General features: G+C 36.5%; 1 protein-coding gene across 5 annotated transcripts in view; it reads left to right on the top strand.

Annotated features, from left to right (window-relative positions):
- The window catches only part of LOC106085736 (voltage-dependent T-type calcium channel subunit alpha-1G), a 194727-nt gene that overhangs the window by 146029 nt on the left and 26243 nt on the right, over positions 1 to 22455 (top strand). For 3 of the 5 annotated variants that reach the window (XM_059368129.1, XM_059368131.1, XM_059368130.1), the window contains exons 4-10: positions 651 to 692; positions 5832 to 5858; positions 6772 to 6893; positions 6963 to 7117; positions 9166 to 9258; positions 10302 to 10543; positions 17716 to 18358. In XM_059368129.1, coding sequence (XP_059224112.1) covers positions 651 to 692; positions 5832 to 5858; positions 6772 to 6893; positions 6963 to 7117; positions 9166 to 9258; positions 10302 to 10543; positions 17716 to 18358 — 1324 coding nt within the window. The remainder of the gene's footprint in view (positions 1 to 650; positions 693 to 5831; positions 5859 to 6771; positions 6894 to 6962; positions 7118 to 9165; positions 9259 to 10301; positions 10544 to 17715; positions 18359 to 22455) is intronic. The other 2 variants (XM_059368128.1, XM_059368132.1) reach the window with 2 other exon arrangements.

Raw genomic sequence — 22455 nt, 5'->3', positions numbered from 1 at the left:
GAGACAAATCAACAGTTTAAATTTTCGTTGACCACACTTTGCATACTTCACTATTGAAGAACCTTATCATGACGAATACTTTTTTCGACTACTGTGTTGTGAGAAAACTGAAATTTATTATATTTAATATTAAATTTACGTGTAACAAAAAACAAAACCTAAAGGTGACAAAACATTGTGGTGGAGTTGCGAGTACATCATTTCAGTTACCAATGAGTTGGAGGCTGCAGGTGGGCTGTTCGCATTGAAGAGCAACTTACACATACAGACAACAAGCAATACTGCAACATATATAAATATATAGTTACACTTTGTATAGACGCGTATTAAAAAATCGAAAAAAAAGAAAACTGTACAACTCGTCTCCTCTCGCTCATAAATATTATTTTGAAAGTATTTTCTCTGTTCACTTTAACTGACTGTAACTGTCTCTCTTGTACACTCACATAAATTTCATACTGTATAATTTTATTGTTTCCACACACACATTCAGTTTTTTTACTTCACTTTCACATTTCAATTATGTTCAATTGTGTTGTATTCTATATTGTTTGAATTCTAATTTTTTTTTTGTATCTTATTTTGCAACAAACAAAATGATGTCTAACCAACCACCAACTGAAATGTCATACGCGATTTTTTGTTTACAGGGAACTACCTGATGTGTACAGAGTTCGAGTCCGTGTTAACTCGTAAGATGAATAAAGATTTAATATTAAAAATATTGAAAAACAAAAAAAACAAAAACCAAAATCAATTCTTCTACTTGACTGTCTTAACTCTATAAGCAGTATACAATTGTTGTATATGTAAAACTCTCTATATAACTCTTAATCTCTTTCTCTCTCTATACCACATATATATACTTTTTTTTTTTTTTATAAAAAAAAAAAATAATTCTTCTCTACTCACCTTGATTTGTTTGAAAACAGAAATGTAAATTTAGCGCAAAACATATTTTAACTTTTCTGTGCCACAACACACTCTACTACTGTTTTGAATAAATTTTAATTTGAATCGAAACATAACAACAACAACACCAACCAACAACCTGCAAAACCCAAGTCCTGTTGACCTTGACAACCTGGCCCTATTAAACCCCCTAAAAACCCAGAATGAATCCCTCAATAAAACAGAACCAAAAACACTTCTTTGACCTTTTGAAAACAATCACTCACTTAGTTTATGTTACTTTTTTATGTTTTGTTGAACTCTAAAGAAAAAACTCCCCAAGAGTAATGAACCTGCTAGTCTTAATGTTTTAACACCAAAAACTTTAGAATGTTTACTTTCCCATGGTTTTTTTCTCACTCACTCACTCTGTCCTACTGCCAGACACGTTCATTATTTCCTTGTGGTTTTTTCATTTATTCTCTAGATCTCATTCACTCATTCACCCACTCACTGCAGCACATAAAATCAAGGATCCCCTCGATTGCTAGCGAAGCCATCCCCAGGATATGCTTTATTTAACGATTGATGGGACATCCTTTATTTCTTTATTTTTCTGGGGATAGTTTGTAGTAATAGCTCTCCCAAGTGAATTCGTAATCGGTGTCTGTAAAGAAAATCCAAGTAGTTTTGGTTTCCCTCTTTTTGTGTTGTTAGTCCTTTTTCGACTTTTTTTCTACATTGATGTTGTTGTAAATTCGAATATAATTGATATTAATACTTAGGCCTTTTTTTCTTATTTTAGAACACAAAGCACCAGCCTTTCCACTACTACGTTTAGATACTCCTCCCACACCCATATGACACCAACCTACATACCTTCACCAATACGAAAGACAGAAAAAAAACCAACCACAAATGCTTTAAAAGCACACGGAACTCAACATGATTTAGGGAATAATCAAAATTCAAATGGAATTTCAGAGTGGAAAAGTAAAGTGATTGAAATTAGATCAAATCTTTTTTAAATCTTTTCAGTGGTAGCTGTATAAAAATAAGTTTAAAAAAAATAGCAACAAGAGGATTACGACTTACCTTGATTGATAACTCTGTAAACGAAAAATAAGAAAAAGGAAATTTTGTTAAAAAAAATTGTTAAATATTAATGATTGAAAGTCAATAGGCGTTCTGCAACATCAGTGTCTCTACGACCATGATAGCTGCGAACATAAATTTATTAAGTTTGTCATGTTTACTGCTAACGCAATTCACTAGTTTGAGAACAATACTGACTTTGAAAACAACTATCACTTCTCCTTTAGTATCTTTACAATCTTGGAACCTTCTTCTTCAAAATCGTCATTGGTGTCTCCATGTAAACCAAGAGAACAACACTGACATTGAAAACAACTTTCACCTCTCCTTTAGTATCTTTACAATCTTGGAAGCTTCTACTTCAAAATCGTCATTGGTGTTTTCACGTAAAACACATTTGCATTACCAGCACACGATTGGTAATGTCATATGTATTTTCAAAGATAACAACTCTGAAAGTTGTACAACAGAGAACAGATTGTTACCATTCGCTTTTAAAACGCATTCACATTTTACTTGCCTTCATTAGAGGAAAGTTTCCCAGCACTCTAAGAGATATACTTCAGGAAGCTCTATGTGCAACAGGGAAGTGGGCTACCGAACGTGGTCTAGGAATAAATCTGTGGAAGACAGAAGTACAATAGTTTTTTCCAGTGGAAACTGTCTCCTTGGGAGGAGAGTATATTCCATTTACAGAAAGCGCAAAATACCTGGGTGTTTTGGTGGACAGGAAATTGAACTTCAAATCAAACTCCAAAGGGCAAGTAAGGCAACTTTTGCCCTATACACCTGCAAGAGAGCCGTAGGCAAAAGTTGGGGTTTAGACTAGATCTGGCAAATTATCGATAATCGCAACATTCGATATTTTCGATAGTGTTAATAACAAATATCGATGGTATCGATACTATCGTTAATTTCCCATCAACTATATCTCAAAGGAAAATGAGAAGTAAAAACCATGATATAGATTTATAAAAGAGCAAAACCAATGCACAGACCAAATAAAACCAAGGTTAATAAAGTCACTTGGAAGTCATGAGAGAAATCATTGTACAAAATGTTAGTCTAATCGGATGAGAATTGCGCCCTCTATAGGCGCAATGTATCTAAAAGGATAAATTCAGTGAAAGATTGCTAATTTCTGTTCATTTTTACAAATGGAGGAAAATTGCGCCCTCTATATGCGCAATGCATCTTACAGAACACATTCAGTGACGGATTGCTAATTTCTGTTCATTTTTGAAAAAAATTTAACTTTTGCGTCAGTATCCATCAGAAAAATATCAATCGATATTCAGTCAAAAAATTAAATATCGAGAGTATCGATAGTGCCATCGATATTTTGCCAGCCTTAGTTTAGAACGCGTGTCATGCATTGGGTATATACTGCAGTTGTCAGGCCAATAACGCTATATGGTGTTGTGGTCTGATGGACGGCGCTTCAATAGTCCACCTACTGGTCAGTACTTAACCGGATCCAAGGGATGGCTTGTTTGTGTATCACAGCCGCACTGAGGACGACACCATCTGATGCACTGAATTTAATGCTCCATTTAATGCTCCAGAGACAAACAAGGTAATCTGTTAACTGACACAGAAAGGGTGCTGAGGATATGGGTAGAACACTATCACCATAAGTATACCGCAGAACCAATCCCTGATGATGGTATAGAATGTGTACCACCTAGGTAAAACGAGGTCCACGGCTGAAGTGTTTAAGACCGAAGGCGACATATTGAAAAGGCGTATGTATCAGCTTTTTAGCGCATTTTGGCTTGAAGGACGCATACCCGATGATTGGAACCTCAGCATACTATGTTCCGTACACAAGAAAGGGATACAATACAATATGTTCTCGAAAATACTTTGTGAAAGATTATAATTATATCAGTATGGCTTTAGACCTGGTAAAGCCACTATTGACCTGATATTTACCTTACGCCAAATCCTGGAAAAGACCCGAGAAGGACAAATCAACACCTACCATCTTTTTGTTGACTACAAACTCGCCTTCGACAGCCCTATTTTTCAAAGGCATTTCAGGCCATGTCTGAGTTTGGTATCCCTGCAAAACTGATATGACTTCAATCCCATGGCAGCCGGTTTTTGCAGAAAAAAATAACTGACGATAGTATCGATACCGATAGTGTCATAGGTATTTTGTTAGCTCTACTACTAGCCCACTTTTGTAAAATCGGATCGGCAAGTGATAGCATATGGGGGAGATGACGAGACGTTGGAGCATTTCATTGCCCGGCTGATTAGAATACATGTCGCTTAGAGTTTGCTCTATTCGTATTTGATGTACATAAAGAAAGTCTTGTGAATACAGAAAGTGTAATAGCACCTTTTTGGTAAATCAAGTGTATCTTATGGATATGTAAAGAAGGACGAATACATGCAAAGGTTAAAGTAAGGTATCTGTTTGCAAAAAAACTGACTATAAAACCTGATTAACCTTTACTTTTTGCCGTTTAAACAGCCTACTACATGCCCGACAAAGCAAACTACGCTACAGCCATATCTTCAAAAGCATTGTGCAAAAGCCCACAATATGTCACTCTTATTTACATTTAATATCAATTTACAACCAAACTGTAAATTGAAAAATTTATTTGTTTAGCAGCAGCCACTCATTTCATAAAAGAAATTTCAATCACAATTTAACAACAGAAACCAATACAAAAATCTATCTACACCCACTCCCTCGTTCAACAGGGCTACAGAACACATTGTGTTTTAGTGTGTTAAAAGCAAAAACAAAACAAAAACTACAAATTTCAACAAAATGTACATAACACTTAACTAAAACTAACATTTTAAGATTTTAGATATCATGTATTGGCTTAGGCTTATTTTATTAGTTGAAATCAATAAAGATTGTTGTCACAAAAAATAACATGGGGTATACGGCGCGCCATCATGGAGTTCCCTGATATAAAACTAAAAAAACTAGAACCAATACCACCACTACAACAATTTTAGTTCCTTGTTTTTCTATAAACTTGTTTACGTTCATTTTCGGTTTGAGTACTTGTTTACTATAAATTTGTTTTCGTTTTGAGAATCCTTTTTCATCATCTCCCATCCGCCACTAGACAAAAGCTATAATGAGTAGAAAACCAAACAAACAAAAAAAAAACTAACAAACAGACACAAGACCACATATTCACATATCGTATAGCCAGCCACACACAGAAGCAAGCAAGCAACAAACACACCCAGCCACCCACACACAGCACCACCACCACAGCCAAGCTCACAAGAGCCACAGTGCCACAGTTCCACACTTCCTTAGAAGATTAATTGGTTAGGATATAGCATTGAACACACACAGTTGGGTGAATTTGGGTGTCGTAGTGTCAGTGTGTATATGTATGTAAACGACCTATTGTGCCTTACGTAGAGATTTGTTTCATCTGGAGATGAAGAATAATTGTAAAGACATGTTGTTTTTTCTTCTACTTCTTCTTCGTAAGATCTTTATTCTAACACATTTTATTTGATTTCTAGTATTTTGCTTCCCTATCTGTGTTTTATCCGTAGTATCCGTTCATTTGTAAAAGTTTTTGTAATTTTGGTGTAGTCGTCACGTCACATACCTACATATGTTTGTAAACTATGGTATAAATCTCTTTTGGTCTCTTTGTTTTCTATTCGACTGCTTTTTATGTTCTTCTTTTTTATCCTGAAACAAGACAAAGAGCAAATGTTCCACATTTGATTTGTTTTCATACTTGTTCTACTTCTTCTTTTGCGGATATAAAATAAGACGAGACCAGAAGCAGAACGCTGTTTGAGAAGCAGGCGTTCCTTTTGTCTCGTCTTGTCATCTTGTCTTACAGAAAAAACCACCAGTTTCTATTGCGAAGGTACTTATTGCAACTGCCCTGCCCTGGTGTAGAGCCTACGCTAGTTAATCATCAGAGTTCATCAGATATGAACCTTTGAACTTCATACGAATCCAAAGAATCAAATAACCGGATAGTCTTAGTTTATAGTCAGGAATTGTGGCAAAGGTCCACATAAGCCTGGAGAGGGACATGAAGCCGCTCTAAATGTAGTGTCTAATGAAAAGCCCTTAAAACACCCTATCATAAAACTAATAACGCTAATGATAAATACATTAGAAATAAAGAGGGAGCTCCTCCTGTTAAGGATGTCTTCTGCACTGTTATGTAGGTTACGCTTTCCCCGCCCTCTTGTTTTTGTATAGACAAACATGCATTTGTCAGCATGTGTGAGTGCTGCAACCCTGTGAAGCAGACATTAAAGTCAACTCTCACCACTACCAACCGCCCGCCCACCCGCCCTCCACCTAATCTCTTTTCTCACTCCTATCTCTACTGTCTATGGTACTCTCTCCAAGCCTACTTCCACTATTTCACGAGTGTGTATTTCATGTGTATGTGTGTGCATTTTGCATAATTTTCCCCTTAAAAATTATTTCATAACTTCTACCCTATTAGACCTTCACTTCACCTAATTTTTTTCTCTCTCTCTATCTCTGTCTCTAAACAAAATTCCCTAGATAACATTTCCAAAGGAAAATAAAATAATTAAACGAAACGTTTAAACTCGATATGATAATTTAATAAAATCTTAAAATTGGTTGTGGAGCCTAAGAACTTATATCAAGTATTGTGTCTTTCTTCCTTTCATTCCTTTCTTTAATCATCACACACAAAACAAACAAAAAAAATCTTTACACAAAAACATAAACTTTTCGAAAACCCCAATAATGCTAACATAAATGCCATCATCTACCGCAAACAAAAACAAAAGTGTGTCATACTACTATGAGTTTTCCAAGGAACAGGATTATATATGCTCGAAACCCGAAGATTCTGGCATGCATTTGTGTTCAGATTTACCACCATACCGCAATGGGCCCATGATATGTACCGGTGGGTGTAACATTCAATTTATTTTTCTATAGTTTTGAAACAGTTTTAATTGGGTTTATGATCTTGCAGAGGAAGCGGTGCCCATGCAGGAAAATCTACCCACCAATACATCCTGTGTCAATTGGAATCAATACTACTCACACTGTACACAAATGGGTTTAAATCCATTTCAAGGTACCATATCGTTTGACAATATCGGTATGGCATGGGTGGCCATATTTTTGGTAAGTACAAAATGTATGTTAAAATTTCAAGATATTATCTGACAATCACAAAGCGGACTATACCGTGTAAAGTTTATGACATATCATTTCTGAATTCTTGTTTTCATTACAAAGGGTGGTCCACGAAAATGTTGTAGCTTGAAGTGACCTACGAACACATGGGGTTTTTGATATTGTGATTAAAAAGAAAATGAAAACGTGTTAAGGTCGTCTGGGCCAAATCTTATATGTCTACCACCATGGATTATATTTGCCAAATTCTTTGGACGATTTCTGTTTATAAAGAAAATCGTTTCTAATATTCTATGGAAGATGTCTTCAAGCTCCTACCTCTATGACCTAATCAAAAAGGCTTAAGAAAAAGCTATGACTAGTTCAGACAAATCTTAAAAAATTAAAATTAAAAAATTAGGCCTTAAGCACCTGAAGACGAAGGGGAACACAGTCCAAATTTCCCATAGTGTATGTCAGATACCAAGTTGCAGCCAAATCATATAAAACTTGACATTTATCTGGACCATATTGGGAACTTTAACCAGGGTTTGGCCTGGCCAATATGTCTGGAAATCTATAAATAGGGGCGAGAATACAAGTTATATCACCCATTATGACTGAATTTATCAAATGGCAGCGATGGAACGAAAAGCCCTAAACAGTCAACATTCTGATAAGTAATTTGGGGCCGGTTGAGGACTATAATCGGCAAGTAGTTAATAAAAGATTACAAAAAGCTCGCAGTACAATGTGCGGTGGTAGAGGCGATAAATTGATGAGATAGGAAAACCGAGAATTTTTAGAACACAGCAGTTTGGGACACTCAAAATCGTGCATTGAAGGACAGTCAAGGAAACACATTAAAGAAATGCTGAAAATCTTCTGATTCGGTAAAAATAACTCTAGGGATATAATAGGCCTTCTTATGAGAAATGCGGTGATGTTGGTGCCTTTACTCAAGTGTATGTCAGATACCAAATTGCAGCCAAATCAGATAAAACTTAAGATTTATCTGGAACCTTTTGGGAACTTTTAACCAGGGTAAGGTCTGGCTTATTCGCCAATATTTCTAGAAATCTATAAAGAGGGGCGAGTTCCCTTCTTGGGAACCATTATTAATGAATTTATCAAATGACAGCGATGGAACTAAAAGCCTAAAACAGTAAACATTCTGACAAGTATGTTGAGGCAGGTTTAGGACTATATTCGGATTACGAAAAGCTTTCAGTACAATGTGCGGTGGTGGAGGCTATAAACTTGTGAGATAGGAAGAGAGCAGATTTATAGAATACATAGCAGTTTGGGACACTCAAAATCGTGCGTTGAAGGACAGTCAAGGAAACACCTTAAAGAAATACTGAATCGTTTCAGAGTTGATAATATGACTCTAGGGATATGTTAGGCCTTCTTAGAGAAAAAAATGCGGTCTTTTTGGGGAGATGAATTAGTTAAGGATGCAGACAGACAGAAGATTTATAGAATTCCAAGCCTAAATGGCTAAACACTGAAAATTTAGTTTCGAACTAGACGCTCGGATGAAAATTAAAAAGTTTTGAGGAACAGACGAATAAACTGACTAAATCTGCTAAGATTAGATAAAATAGACATATAGATGTCATACATAGGCCTTCTCCTAAATTGAGTGACAGGACGAGTCGTGTGATAGAACAAGTCAAACCTGCTTAAGCCCAGAAAAACAATTATTTTTTATTCAGTAGAATTTTTTCGCCTGAAGTTTTATAACGAAAGATGCAATGCTGTCTATCTTTAAATTCATTTGACTGGTAATGAAAAGTGATGGATGAATTTAATGGACGTATGAAACAGGAGCAACTATCAACATATAACTTAAAATGATTGTAAATCGTTATGCTTGTATATAATTCTTTTTTGCATCAAAAACTGGGCTGTGACTAATCTAGAAAATAAAATTAAATTATTAAATAAATTTTAAGTTCATTAAAATAAAAGCGCTACCCCATCAACTTTTCCTACGCTTTATTTTCCCAAAACATGTACATAACATCATCTACTTCAATCACTTTTATTTTTAGGTCATATCCCTAGAAGGATGGACTGATATTATGTACTATGTACAAGATGCTCACAGTTTTTGGGACTGGATATATTTCGTACTACTAATTGTCGTAAGTATGAATTATTCATTTCATTTTAGATCCACAAAAGTAAAAGAGAAGACGAGAATGAGAACAAAACGTTTCACCTATGTCAATACATTAAGCAAGAATATGAATGGAATACGCTTCATTTCATTTTTATTGTCTGTGCTATACCAAAATGAAAATTCTCGCTGATAATGGAGGATACAAAAAACACGCACCCACAATGGCAGGTGACTTGTTGAACGAATGACTAACAAAGGCGCACTCCATTATTTTACAAAGCCAAAGCAAAGCAATCATTGAATTCGAATATCAAATTGAATATGGAAGCAGCAGATGCTTTTCAACGACCCATTCGATTTAGCAAAAGTACGGGTTTTGGTAAGTGTGTTTGTGTGGGTGTGAGTGTACAAGCAGATATCCTCATTTGTATGTGTATGCAGGCTTTGGAAGACAAGAGCAGCAAAAGGAAAAGTTTTTCCATTTCCGTTTAAGTTTCGTTGCAAAGCAAACGTTACCAAATGTATGTGATTTGAATGCTGATGGTGGGGCTGGAAACCACCAAATCTTGCAAACTTCATAAAAGTACGTATGTATGTGCAGAAACCTGGTGGCTTATAGACACACACACACACACATACATCCCGGCACATTCCCCTTGGCAGGCCGTGGCATATACATTTGCAAATGAAAAAGTTCTAAAATCTCCAAGTGGAAAGAATATTGTAAACTTCAACGCTGAATTGAGTAAATCGCCTGGAACGCTGTAAAACAGACAAAGGCTTGGCGTACACAAGAAAGACGTAGAATACAACCGCAACACTTAAGGGATTATGTGAAATAAAGACGACTGAATTGCTTGCCGCAAAGAAGCACTAGGGAACTGGCGTATGCCTACATACAATGGAAACCATAAAATATGAATATGTCCTCATTAGTTCAAAGGGTTAACCAACGCCAACCCGCAAACCATTACTCAATGAAAGCATTTAATTCCAATGGGGGAAAAACGTTTTTGTAATATGGAAATATTTGAAAAATGTCTTTCTTGTTTCTTCTACTTTCAGATCGGTTCCTTTTTCATGATCAATCTGTGCCTCGTTGTTATTGCCACCCAGTTTAGTGAGACTAAGAAGCGAGAAATGGAACGCATGCGGCAGGAGCGGGCACGCTACACCTCCACCTCTACACTGGCCTCCAGCACAAATAACTCGGAACCGGCCACTTGCTATGCTGAAATTGTCAAATACATTGCCCATCTTTGGCGACGCTTCAAACGACGAATGATAAAGAAGTACAGATTATATAAGTATGCTCGATGTATTTTCGATTTTATTTTCAGTTTCTTTCTTACACTTGAGTTTCACCTTGAGTTTCTTTTAACCCTGGACTTCATAACCACACAAACACACACACAATCAAACGAACAAAAGTATTTAGCACAACGATATTACTATAACAAAAATCCCAAAAAAATCTAACATGAATCACATAATCGATTATATTGGACATTTATCGATTGTAGTTTAGATCAATACCAAAATTGTTTGTAAAGATATCAAAATTTTTCACTAACCAACTTCCAAGCTATGGTAACAAGTATTGGTGAAACTGTTTTCCTTTTAACAGCATTATTCGAAATGAAACAAACCAAAGCTACTGAGTGTCGGCAGAGAAAGCATTGAGATGCTAATCGATATGATAGGATATAAAAACTAATCAATCAACGAAGAGAATAGGTAGACCAACTAATAAAAACTAAGTCGAATGTGTGCCAAAAAATTAAACTTCAGTTGTTAATTGCCCCTTCGCTTTGTGTAGAAGTGAATGAAATATTCGGGGTTCAAAAGACCCATAATACAACTGTTGTATGTCTCTAAAATATTCTTGAAAATTGTAAAACTAGATATAATTGAACACTTTTCCGGAGGTCCAGATGTGCTCCTAGGTTTATGAAATGTAGAATAGTTGGAACCAAAAACCAAGGAAGTTAACAGTGACAGGTAGAAGACTCCGACGAAATTCCTTTTGAAATATAGACAGATGGAGTAACTAACAACGAAGTTATTAGAAGAATAAATGTAGACCTACAACTAATTAAAACAATCAAAGTCCGGAAAATAGCATATTTAGTACACAACAAAAATTTCTCAAAGGAAAGGCTGGGTTTTCCTGAGAGAAGGTAGAAGAAACCCTCTTGGGTTAAGAATATTCAAGACTAGACCGGTTATCAAGAAGAAAGAACACTCCTCAATGTCGAGATTACGGAGAACTGAATAGCCAATAGAACATTATAAACCCAGGCAAATAACGGATTGACAAACTATAGAAGAAGAACACAAGCTACCCGGAGCAGTCTAAATTTACAAAGTACATAGCATTCCGACACCGTCCAGAACAGAATGCGTAGCAAAAACCAAAAATATATTTTCCATGACAAATTGCAACCAAATTGGTCTAACAGGGTTCTTTCAACCGTATTTAGTGTGGTTGTTGGAGGACTTTTGGGTATATGCCGGTCTGACTTAACCATCCAGCCGACTTGACATCTATTTAGAGGCTTCAGAACCGAGATATATCTGACATAATAAAGATTCCCACGAAAGTAAGAAAGATAACAGTCAACATTCTGACCTAAATGCAGTTCGAGTACAATACAGGACTGCAAGGGACCGATATAGGCTAACGCTGAAGTTTGATTACCACTTTGAGTAACAGAGTCAGATAAACAAGAACCTAGTTGAATTTGAAGATTAATTTTCTTCGCTTTTTTGCCCATTGAGTTGTTCTAACCTTGCGGGTACCCCATACTTAACACAGGGGCAGCCTCCAGTGCACACGGGCTTTTGAGAACAAAGCCTTAAGCTTCCGATCGCTTCGTAGCCCTATGGCGGATTGCCAACCCCTTTTGAGATGCTGGACAAACCACAGTCGTGTCATGTATCTTCACAGTTGGAGAGTATTCACGCTTCATGAGCTGAGATCGTATCAGATCCTTACCCGTGGACTCGGTGTGGTTTGGAACTTAAGAACCTCTTATTTCGGACGGACGGGTAGGACGTTGTCGGAGATACATACATGTGTATAGTATGGTATGATTAGTATCACGCCAAATGGAATAACATTTTCTCGCTTAACCCCAGGCGTAGGAGATGTCCCCTATGAATGCAGTGCATTGCGTTGGCGAGAGGAAATTAGGAATTTGAGGGGGGAGGAAAGGATGTAGTGCTTATTGACATTTGTCTTAAATCTTTGGATGTCAAAGTGGGTGGGAAAAAATTAGCCGGATGTCGATTCCACATACGAACGGTTCGGGCGAAATAAGAATTCTCTCTATAATGCATAGTGCTGTCCGCTGGCCAATCAATTACAAAAGGGTGTGAGTTCCTGGAATGTCTAGTATCCCTGACATACATCCTTACATCAGGAATAAGAAGACGAATATCAGACGAACACACGCCATGAAAGTACCTATAGAACAGCGCCAAGCAACCCACATTCCGACGATGATGAAGGGAGGCCAATCAACGCCATCGCTCTCCTCTGTACACGGTCCAGTAGCTCCAGGGATGATTTTGAAGCTCCAGCCCATACTGTGACTTGTACTCCATTTTCGGTCTTATTAAAGTGGTGTAGATGTTAAGAAGATCAGACGGAGTGAAGTAATTATTACACCGTTTAAGGTAGCCTAAACACTTGAATGCTTCTTTCGACACTTCAAATACATGTTTAGCCCATCACTTTGTATTTGCATACCCAGAACGTCAAGAGCTGATTGCTCAACATTTACACCGTTGATAGACAAAGATGATCGTAATGGGTCAGCGAATCGTTTGTTTTGACAACAAGCAGTACTGAGTCTTCCGTGCATAAAAATCCACTCGATTCATTCGACCCCATTCAGAAATGGACAGCAAATTCTGGCAGAGTGTATCGTCCATAACCCGCCCATATCCGGGAATCAGACGGATGTAGAGTGCTTAATCGACTTTATATCAAATTCTATTAAAGTCGGGCAATCATTTAGACTTTGAAGGGCTGAGAGAGCCATATTATCGAATTAGTTTCGATGGGGACTATATCTACTTAGAGACCTATCTATACTGTATCTCATTCTGAATAGTAAGGATCATATATTGTAGTTCCTTGAACATAGCAAATTACAGTAAAATAGGACTTATAGAGCATTAAGAAAATAATCAAATTCTGAACGGAGAAAGCCAATTTCTTCTCCACGACCTATATCACTAATTTTGTCACTTAAATGAATTGCTAACAGGATCTCAAGAGACGATCGAACGGACATCACTAGATGCTTAATAGGGTCTTAGGCACATATACGAAGGCGTAGCAAACGTAACAACAAAATTAGTAAATTCCTCTCTTATAGCAAATGACAAGATGCTGATTGGCTGTGTTTACAGGCCCCACAACAATATACCATATGACATGCTCCTATCTTGTATCGAAACAATCTCGTTTTCTTACAACAATATAGCTATAGCTGGTGACTTTAATAGCAATATATTGTCTGAATCTCATTTTTCCAGTTCGATGGAGCTGTTGGGCTTAGTACCAACTAACACTTCTGTGCCCACCCATTTTACGAGTCATTCATCCAGCATTCTGGATATATTTTTTGTTAACAATGTTGCAAATGTTTTGTTTTATGACCAACTTGCTGCACCTGGTTTTTCTAAACATGACCTACTGTTTCTAACATATAACTACGTCATGACCTATCAAGACAACAGAATTACCTACCGCGATTTTAAGAAAATAAACTACAATTTACTGAATCACCTTACTGATGAAGTACCGTGGGACTCAATTTATCACTTTGACTCAGTGGATGAACAAATATCATTTGTTCAAAATCATATCTGTTCAATATACAATCGATGTGTTCCAGAGAAAACAATAACAATTAAATATTCACAACCACCTTGGTTTAACCAGCGAATAAAAACTTTGATTGATGAAAGAAACTTTTCATATAGACGTTGGAAACGTTTTAGAACCTCACAACTACATGAACATTTTAAAAATGCTAGAAGAGCTGTTGGAAAGTGTATAACTGAGGCAAAGACATTGTATTTTCATAATAAATTTCAGAATGCTGTTAATAGTCGCTCTAAATGGAATGAGATACGAAAAATTGGCGTTGGTGAAAAACGCAATACTCAGCTGGAACCCAACTTGAACATAAATGAACTAAATGAGAATTTTGTTTCAATAAACACTGTCTATCCTACTGAAAATATATATGAAAATATGTGCATGGTAGCTGTTGAAAATCCTTTTTCCTTTCGCTGTGTAAATGAAACTGAGGTTCTACACAGCATTCTGTCCATTAAATCTAATGCGATCGGAACTGATGAAATAAATCCACGATTTATTAAAATAATTGTGCCAAAGATTCTGCCATATTTAACATATATATTTAACACTGTTCTAACTAAATCCACTTTTCCGCTTGAATGGAAACATGCAAAAATTGTACCTATTCGCAAATCAAAAAATGAGTACCGTCCCATCGCCATTTTACCATACCTGTCTAAAGCACTGGAACGCATAATGGCTAACCAAATTGAGCATTTTCTGAAATCTGAAAATTTGTTATCTAACTGGCAATCTGGATTTAGAAAGAAAAGAAGTTGTACCACTGTTCTGATTGATGTAATTGAAAACTTTCGTCAAAGTATGGATAACGGAATGATATCCTTTCTCCTTCTTTTGGATCACAGTAAGGCCTTTGACACTGTAAACCATAATATTCTTGTCCTAAAACTTATGAAATTATTTAATTTCTCCGAGACGTCTTGCAAGCTGATATCATCATATTTGACGCAAAGATCGCAGTCTGTTTTTTATAACAATAGTTGGTCTAACTCTCTGAATGTCCTTAAAGGAGTACCTCAAGGTTCTATCCTTGGCCCTCTTTTATTTTCCATGTATATAAATGATCTGCCTGATGTGCCTGCAACATCTAAAATCCAAATGTATGCTGACGATGTCCAACTTTACACATACTGCAAACTGAAAGATATCCAAACCTGTGTGTCTAACATAAATATTGATTTAGACTTAATACATTGTTGGGCTGTTAATAATGCATTATGTTTAAATCCATCCAAAACCAAACTGATTCTGATAAGTAAAAGAAATGTGACAATAACTGATGATCTCGTTGTGAAGATTGGTAACTCTGTAGTGAATCTTGTACAAGTAGCCACAAATTTAGGATTGACTTTTAATTCAACCCTAACGTGGACAAATCACATTAATGCAACAGTTGGCAAAGTACGTGGGATGCTGCGAAATTTATGGACTGTTCGCTTGTCAACTCCTTTTCACATCCGAATGTTACTTGCAAAAAGTTATTTAATTCCCACATTGTTATATGGATGCGAGATATTTGCGAATTGTGATGCAGACACCAGTAGAAAGCTTAATGTTGCTTACAATGATATTGCAAGATATGTGTTTAACAAAAGTCGACAAGCTCGTATATCACAATTTACATACCAAATATTTAACTTAACTTTTTCAAACTTACTGAATGTCAGATGTCTACTTCTTCTGCACAAGGTAATCTACACAAAAGAACCTGAATACCTACACAAACATCTGAAATTCGCCAGATCCAACCGTGGCCTAAAACTCATTCAACCACGATTTGCCACACAAACCTCTGAACGACAGTACATTGTACATAGTACGCGTCTCTGGAACAACCTACCTCCCAACATACAGAGCATAAGCAATGCAACTTCATTCAAAAATGAGCTATTTAAATTTTTTAAATGAACTACGAATTATTTTTCTTTAAATGTCCTTAATATTTACTACTATAATTTAAAATGTTAAGATTAGTTAATATCCTTTTAAAAAGAATAATCATTATTTTATATACTCTATTGCGAATCAGCACATTAACATATAAGATATAATCTTGTTGTGCTGGTGTTACACTCAATAAACAAACAAACAAACAAACAAACAAACATTAAAACAAAGCGCATAATACACCCGCCTACGACCTTATTGTATGTCTTTGAAAATTTAACGGACAAAATATTCGACTTGGGTAGAAACGAAAAGTCCTTACAGCACAATTGCAGTATACGTTCGCCACATTGGCAAAAAGAACTTCTTCAGGCTCTCATTACTGTGATATCATTAAGCTCAAGTTGTTGAAGTAAGTCTGTTACATTTTTTAACAAATAAGTACTGATTTCTACTTAGTGCCCATCCATGTTTCATTGGAATAATGCAAAAAAGGAAAACAGTTTTTTAAAAGTTTGTTACACAAACAATTAAGACCAGCAAAGACAAGCCAAAATCACTAACAATCTCATCATAATCAAATAAAAAGAAAAAAAATTATTTCACAAATTACTAACAACTAATCGTTATGTATTGTATCCCTCCTTCCATTTGAAGCGTTTTTGTAAATATTAAAAAAAAATACTAATCCTTACTACCTACCAAACTGCCTAACCACACAACCGCAAAGTAAAACTGACATAGTAACTATGACAAAAACATTAAAAAAAACTAGAGTAGACCTTCCAATAGCCTATAAGCTGCCTCGTCTCCACTAAGCCGCAAAGTAAACTGGGACTAGACACTTTGTTTGTTTGACCAACCAACTTTTAATGTAACTGTCGACCATAATTGTCAACTCGACATTTCAAAATGCATTTTCAATTTATCCTTTAATCAAAAAAAAGAAAACTCAGCGCAGCCTTATTGAAAACATGTTATGAATGAAAAAGAAAGAAAAGCATAATCGTAACTAATGGTTCATAGTTTCACAGTCAATGTTCAGTGAATTTTCTAGATGATGCAACCCATTGTTGCTACTTTAAGTTTTCGTTTCCGTTTTCCAATTTAGTTTTACCAAGAGTTTCAGTTCCCTTGAGTTTTGAGTTTTATTTGTGTGGCAATCAGTTCTCTTGAGTTTGCATGTCTTGGCAAAGTATGATTTTTTTGAAGCTGAATATCAAAATTCAAAATTAGCTTAGTTTAGAAAAAACAGTGCATATGGCAGCAGCATTGCTCACAACATCATAACAGTAACCAATCTCTACAACCACCATTACCACCAGCTAGACCTAACCATTTTCATGCTAAGGCCAATGCAATGGACCCCCAACAAAAGGGTGTCAAGTGCAATGGCCTTGGTGCTAACATGCATGCCTGTGTCTGTCATCATCCACATAAACAGTCCATCTATGGTGGCTACCCACCATCAACAAACCAAAATCCATAGCACACCTTCAAGCCCTCATTAGTTAGAAAATGCTAATCCAACAATAATTTGAATACCAAGATCCAATTTTTGTCGTTTTTGTCAAGATGTTGTTAAGACAACTTGTATGATTTTTTTGGCCCCCAAAAACTCCTTTTGTTTTTACAAGACCTAATAATGCCTGTTTTTCTCACTTGACCTATTCTGTGCCCTGCGTCCGCCAGGTACCAACAGCAGCAACGCAAAGAAGGCCTTCTACCAAATGCAGACAATTTAACCTTTTCACCATCACGCATCAAATGTCATCATCCAAAATGTCCCAAGTACCCAGGACCACCTCGCAAACCCTCCAGCATACAAGATCAGATGATAACAGTAATGGTGCCGCTTAATTCCAACAATAATGTCAGTGGCAGCAACAACAATCACAGTCAACAGCCGCAGATGACAACAGCAGCCAGCAACACGCAACAACAGCAGTCGGCGGCAGCTGGGGTCACACAACAGCAACAGCGTTCCAACTCAACAACAACCCAGACACCAGTGGCCTTGATAAATGGCCTAAACAATGGTGTCAATGTTAACAATCAACAATCCATGCGACATCATTCTTCTTCTGAGAATTCTGTGCAATCTTTGGACAATGCCTCCAATAGGGGCAGCAACAACAAAAATGGCAATGAAAGCAAAAGAATACATAATCCCACAAAATCAGAGACGGATTCGTTGATGGCCAATAAACAGCAGCAGCAGCAGTTACAAGTAGTGCCAAATCAACATCAACCACAGCAACAACAGCAGCCGCCACAGCAGAAGACCATACTCTTGAAGTTTCCCCAAAATCTCATGGAAACCGATCAATTAATTGTAAGTTGTTAGACATAAAAAGCAAATTGACCAACAAAAAAAACTACCACACAACGGAAGGCTCTCTCTCCTACATGAAATACAAATGATTGCAACAGATTTCTATACTTTTTTGTTTTGTTCTTTCATATTCAGGAGTAATGACCTCAACACTATAGTAGAAGTAGAAAAAACATTGTTTGAGATACAAATCTATCATAGTTAAGGCCATTTACACTTAAATGAACCCCTTATCGATATCAAACTAAACAAGATTTTAATACAAATTCAACATTCGCCAAAATACTGCAACATTATGTTTAAAAATTTCATTTTGGGAGTATCAATGTTACTTTCGTAATTACTGATATAATAAAATAAGTTCGACATATAGGTGGCACTATCAGACTATCAGTTAGGTACCCGGACATTGTGCCAGGGAAATGACGGAACTGTGATGCACGGGTTGCCACAAGAGCTGGATCATCGTTAGTGAGATAGATGATATATACAGGAAAAGTGCATTGAACGCATGACAGCCCCGATTGCACTGCAAGATCTCTAGATCTTCAAAGTATGCGGTGTGCGGCATTACGTCCTAATCCCACTAAGAAAATGTGTGATTTTCAGTGAAAATTTTTACAATAAACTGCGAAATTAAGTCGCTGACATCAAGATGACAGCAATATTGCCGATTGTTGCAGGCTTACTGTAAAGGGGGCATCACGAACCACTAGCTTAAGTTAGGTTGAAAAGAGGGTGCGGATATTAATCCGTTCCATGCCATTATGGACATGCACCTAGTCCATAGTGGCGTAAGTAAGCAATACATTTTTTTTTTCTTTTTATCTTTTTTTACTTTTTTCAAAAGTTGTCTTTACAACTCAAGTATCAAGTACGTTGTCATCTTAGGAACTGCCTCATTATACACACTTTCATATCGAAGAACTGAAAAAAGAATCATAGTTAAATCGGGCCTATAAAAGAGGATGATTACAGCACGTTTACATTGAAATTCTTACGATCTGGATTTAACTAAATCCAAAAACCAATCCTGTCCGTTTGCACTGCGTTTTTTGGGGATTAAAGTGACATACACAAGCGTACATGCGTATACACGAATGTGCATATCACACATATCCATACACAATTCTTGAAAACAGTTGCATATTTTGGTACTTTTATTCAGCCATGATATTGGCTTTATTTGGGTTTCAAAATAAATCCTGCAAAAATGGGATTTATTTTTGTATGGTAAAACTCCAAAAAAATCTAAGAATTTTGCACTTAAGTCTTGAAAAGGCCATAATTCCGGAGTAAGTGGCCAATATAAACGTACTTTTAGTTTATAAGACCATTATATTAAAATATGTACCCATGTAGATAAGATGGGTCCACAAGTTCATTACTTTTATTTTTAATAATCCTTGTAACAACTCTTCCCCAAATTTCTGACAGTTTAATCACGCCTTCAAAACTTCTACTTAGAAATAAGCTGACATGTTCGATTTATAATTTTTTTTTTCATTATCGAACTTTGGGTAACAGCAAAGTCTCAGAAACCCAAATCATATAGTTAGAACCAGACACTGGTCCTTGTGAAAATCCGGGTTCAAACCCAAGAAAATCACAAAACATTTGTAGCACAAATGGACCATATCCGACCAATCATACGAACTGACTTTTAAAGCCACTGGTGAGGCAATGCGTTATCCGATTTTACTGAGTTATGCACCTCATAACTTTTAACATAGTGCAAAGGACGGTCAAAATAGGGTCATGGCATGATACCATGAGTTTTCTCATAACTTTCAATAAAGTGCAAAGAATGGTCCAAATAGGTTCATGACCTGATATAACTCCCATAAAAATTGATCTTACGATTAAAATTCTTAATCCACTGGAGAGCATAGGTTAGGTTGAAAAGAGGGTGTGGATATAAATCCACCCCTTTTCACTATGGGTATACATCTACGCCAGTAAATACTTAAAGGTAACCTGGAAACAAACTACCTTAGGTTTGGAGGTTTCCGAGGCCGTTGGTTGTATTTTTATCAAAGTTATTGCGAAAAAGCATTTACACAGTGAGTTCGACACTAACCAAGTTCGATATCTTGTCACACTAGACGTCTCTTTCCAATGCATTCATTTCTGTAGTAGTTATGGGTGTTTCGTCCATTCAATTACCACTGCTTCCAAGGTATACGTATGATCTCTGTGCATCTCTTGGAAGTTGTGACAATTGCAAACAAGTGAAAGCGTGCTAAGTTCGGCCGGGCCCAATCTTGGTAGCCGACAACCAATGGATTCCTCTAAAAATTTATACAAAATAAATTAAGTTGAAGGGCATAATTTTATTCTACATACCAAATTTTTGTAAAACCGAACAAGGATAATCGAGAGACCGATTTATTTGGGAGCTATACCAGGTTATGGACCGATTTGGACCGTGCTTGGCACAGTTGTTGGAAGTCATAACAGAACACTATATGCACAATTTAGCTAAATCTGACAAAAATGCGCGGTTTGTAAGGGGTCAAGAAGTCAAATCGGGACATCGGTTTATAAGGTATCTATATCAAGTTATGGACCAATTTAAACCATACTTGGCACACTTATTGGAAGTCATAGCAGAACACATGTGCAAAATTTTAGCTAGATGGGACAAAAATTGCGGCTTGCAAGGGCTCAAGAAGTAAAATCGGAAGATCGGTTTAAATGGGAGCTATATCAGTTTATTGACCAATTTACGCGTTCGACCGCTATCGTGATTTCGTTGGACGGACGGAATATATACTTTATGGAGTCTTACATCAATATTTCGAGGTGTTGCAAACGGAATGACTAGATTAGTAAACCCCCATCCTATGGTGGTGGGTATAACAAAAGGGATTTACACGTGTTTCGGGCTTCGTTCAATTGGGAAAGAGGAAAAATCCTTGGGAGACAAAATTTTTTCTTTCTGTTTCTTTTTACTTATTTCAATATGATCACTTTTACATAACTCCAGCTTTTCAAGTCTTCAAAATATAGCCTTGTCGTTCACTTATGTTCCGGGCTTTGCCAAATTGGGGAACAGAAAAAATTCTTGAGAGACAAATCGTAATACATTTTTACACAATGGTTAGTAATTCTTTTCCGCAAGGCAGTTTAAAATTGGCAGTTAGCCAGTGCTATATATCTCTCATTTAGTCTTATATTTTCTATTAGGCTCTAAAGGCTTTATGAATTGAAGAAATGTGTATTCTCTATAAGCAAAAAGTTGGACATAATTGGTAGTCTATCAATATCACCGTTTGATATTATATATTAGTCTTTCTGGCTCTTTGTCAGGCTTTTTAAATGGCTTGGTATGGTATTTCAACCTTGTAAGGTCATACTGAATTGGTAAAACTTTATTCTCCATCATTCCCATTGGCCTGTATTCAAATCCTTGGCTAGAAAGATTGCCAATAGACTGGTACACAACCCCAGCGACTGAACTTTCTACCTGTTTATGGGAAAGTCCATATTTACTGAGTCACTGTAGCTCAGAGCTAGCATAACCGCCTGTGACGCTGAACGCCTAGATTCAAACTCTGGCGAGAGCATCAGGAAAAAAGTTTTCGATGGTGGTTATTCCCTCCTAATGATTTCGACATTTGTGAGGTACTATGCCACGTAAAAGCTTCTCCCCAAAGCATCGTCGCACTGTGACACGCTGCTCGGACTCTGCTATAAAAAAGAGGACCCTTATCAGTGATCTTAAATTTGAATTGGACAGTGCCCATTGATATGTCAGAAGTTGGCCCTTGTTTCTAAATGGAAGGTTCATGGGCAAATTTGCATTTACATATTTTCATAAAACGTTGTAGGGTTGGTATTCCGAACCCAGAGAATAATACGAAGCAAAGGTACCAAGCGTAAGTTATATGTGAGGGTCTTCACGGCACATTATGGTATACCTAAGGGAGAATTGAACTGAAACCTAACTTAAAGGAGTCATCTGCGTTAAAATTTTACCTTTTTTCAAAAATATTTTGGACCACCAAGTCATTTTGAAGAAATCAATAACCTATCCGTCATATATTAAAAACACATAACCAAACATTAAAATGAAGCATTAAAAACATGATTTC

This window comes from Stomoxys calcitrans, chromosome 4 (genome assembly GCF_963082655.1).
Source record: "Stomoxys calcitrans chromosome 4, idStoCalc2.1, whole genome shotgun sequence".
Classification (NCBI taxonomy): Eukaryota; Metazoa; Arthropoda; class Insecta; order Diptera; family Muscidae; genus Stomoxys; species Stomoxys calcitrans.
Note: the sequence above shows the minus strand (reverse complement) of the source record. Positions and strands in the feature narration are given on the sequence as shown.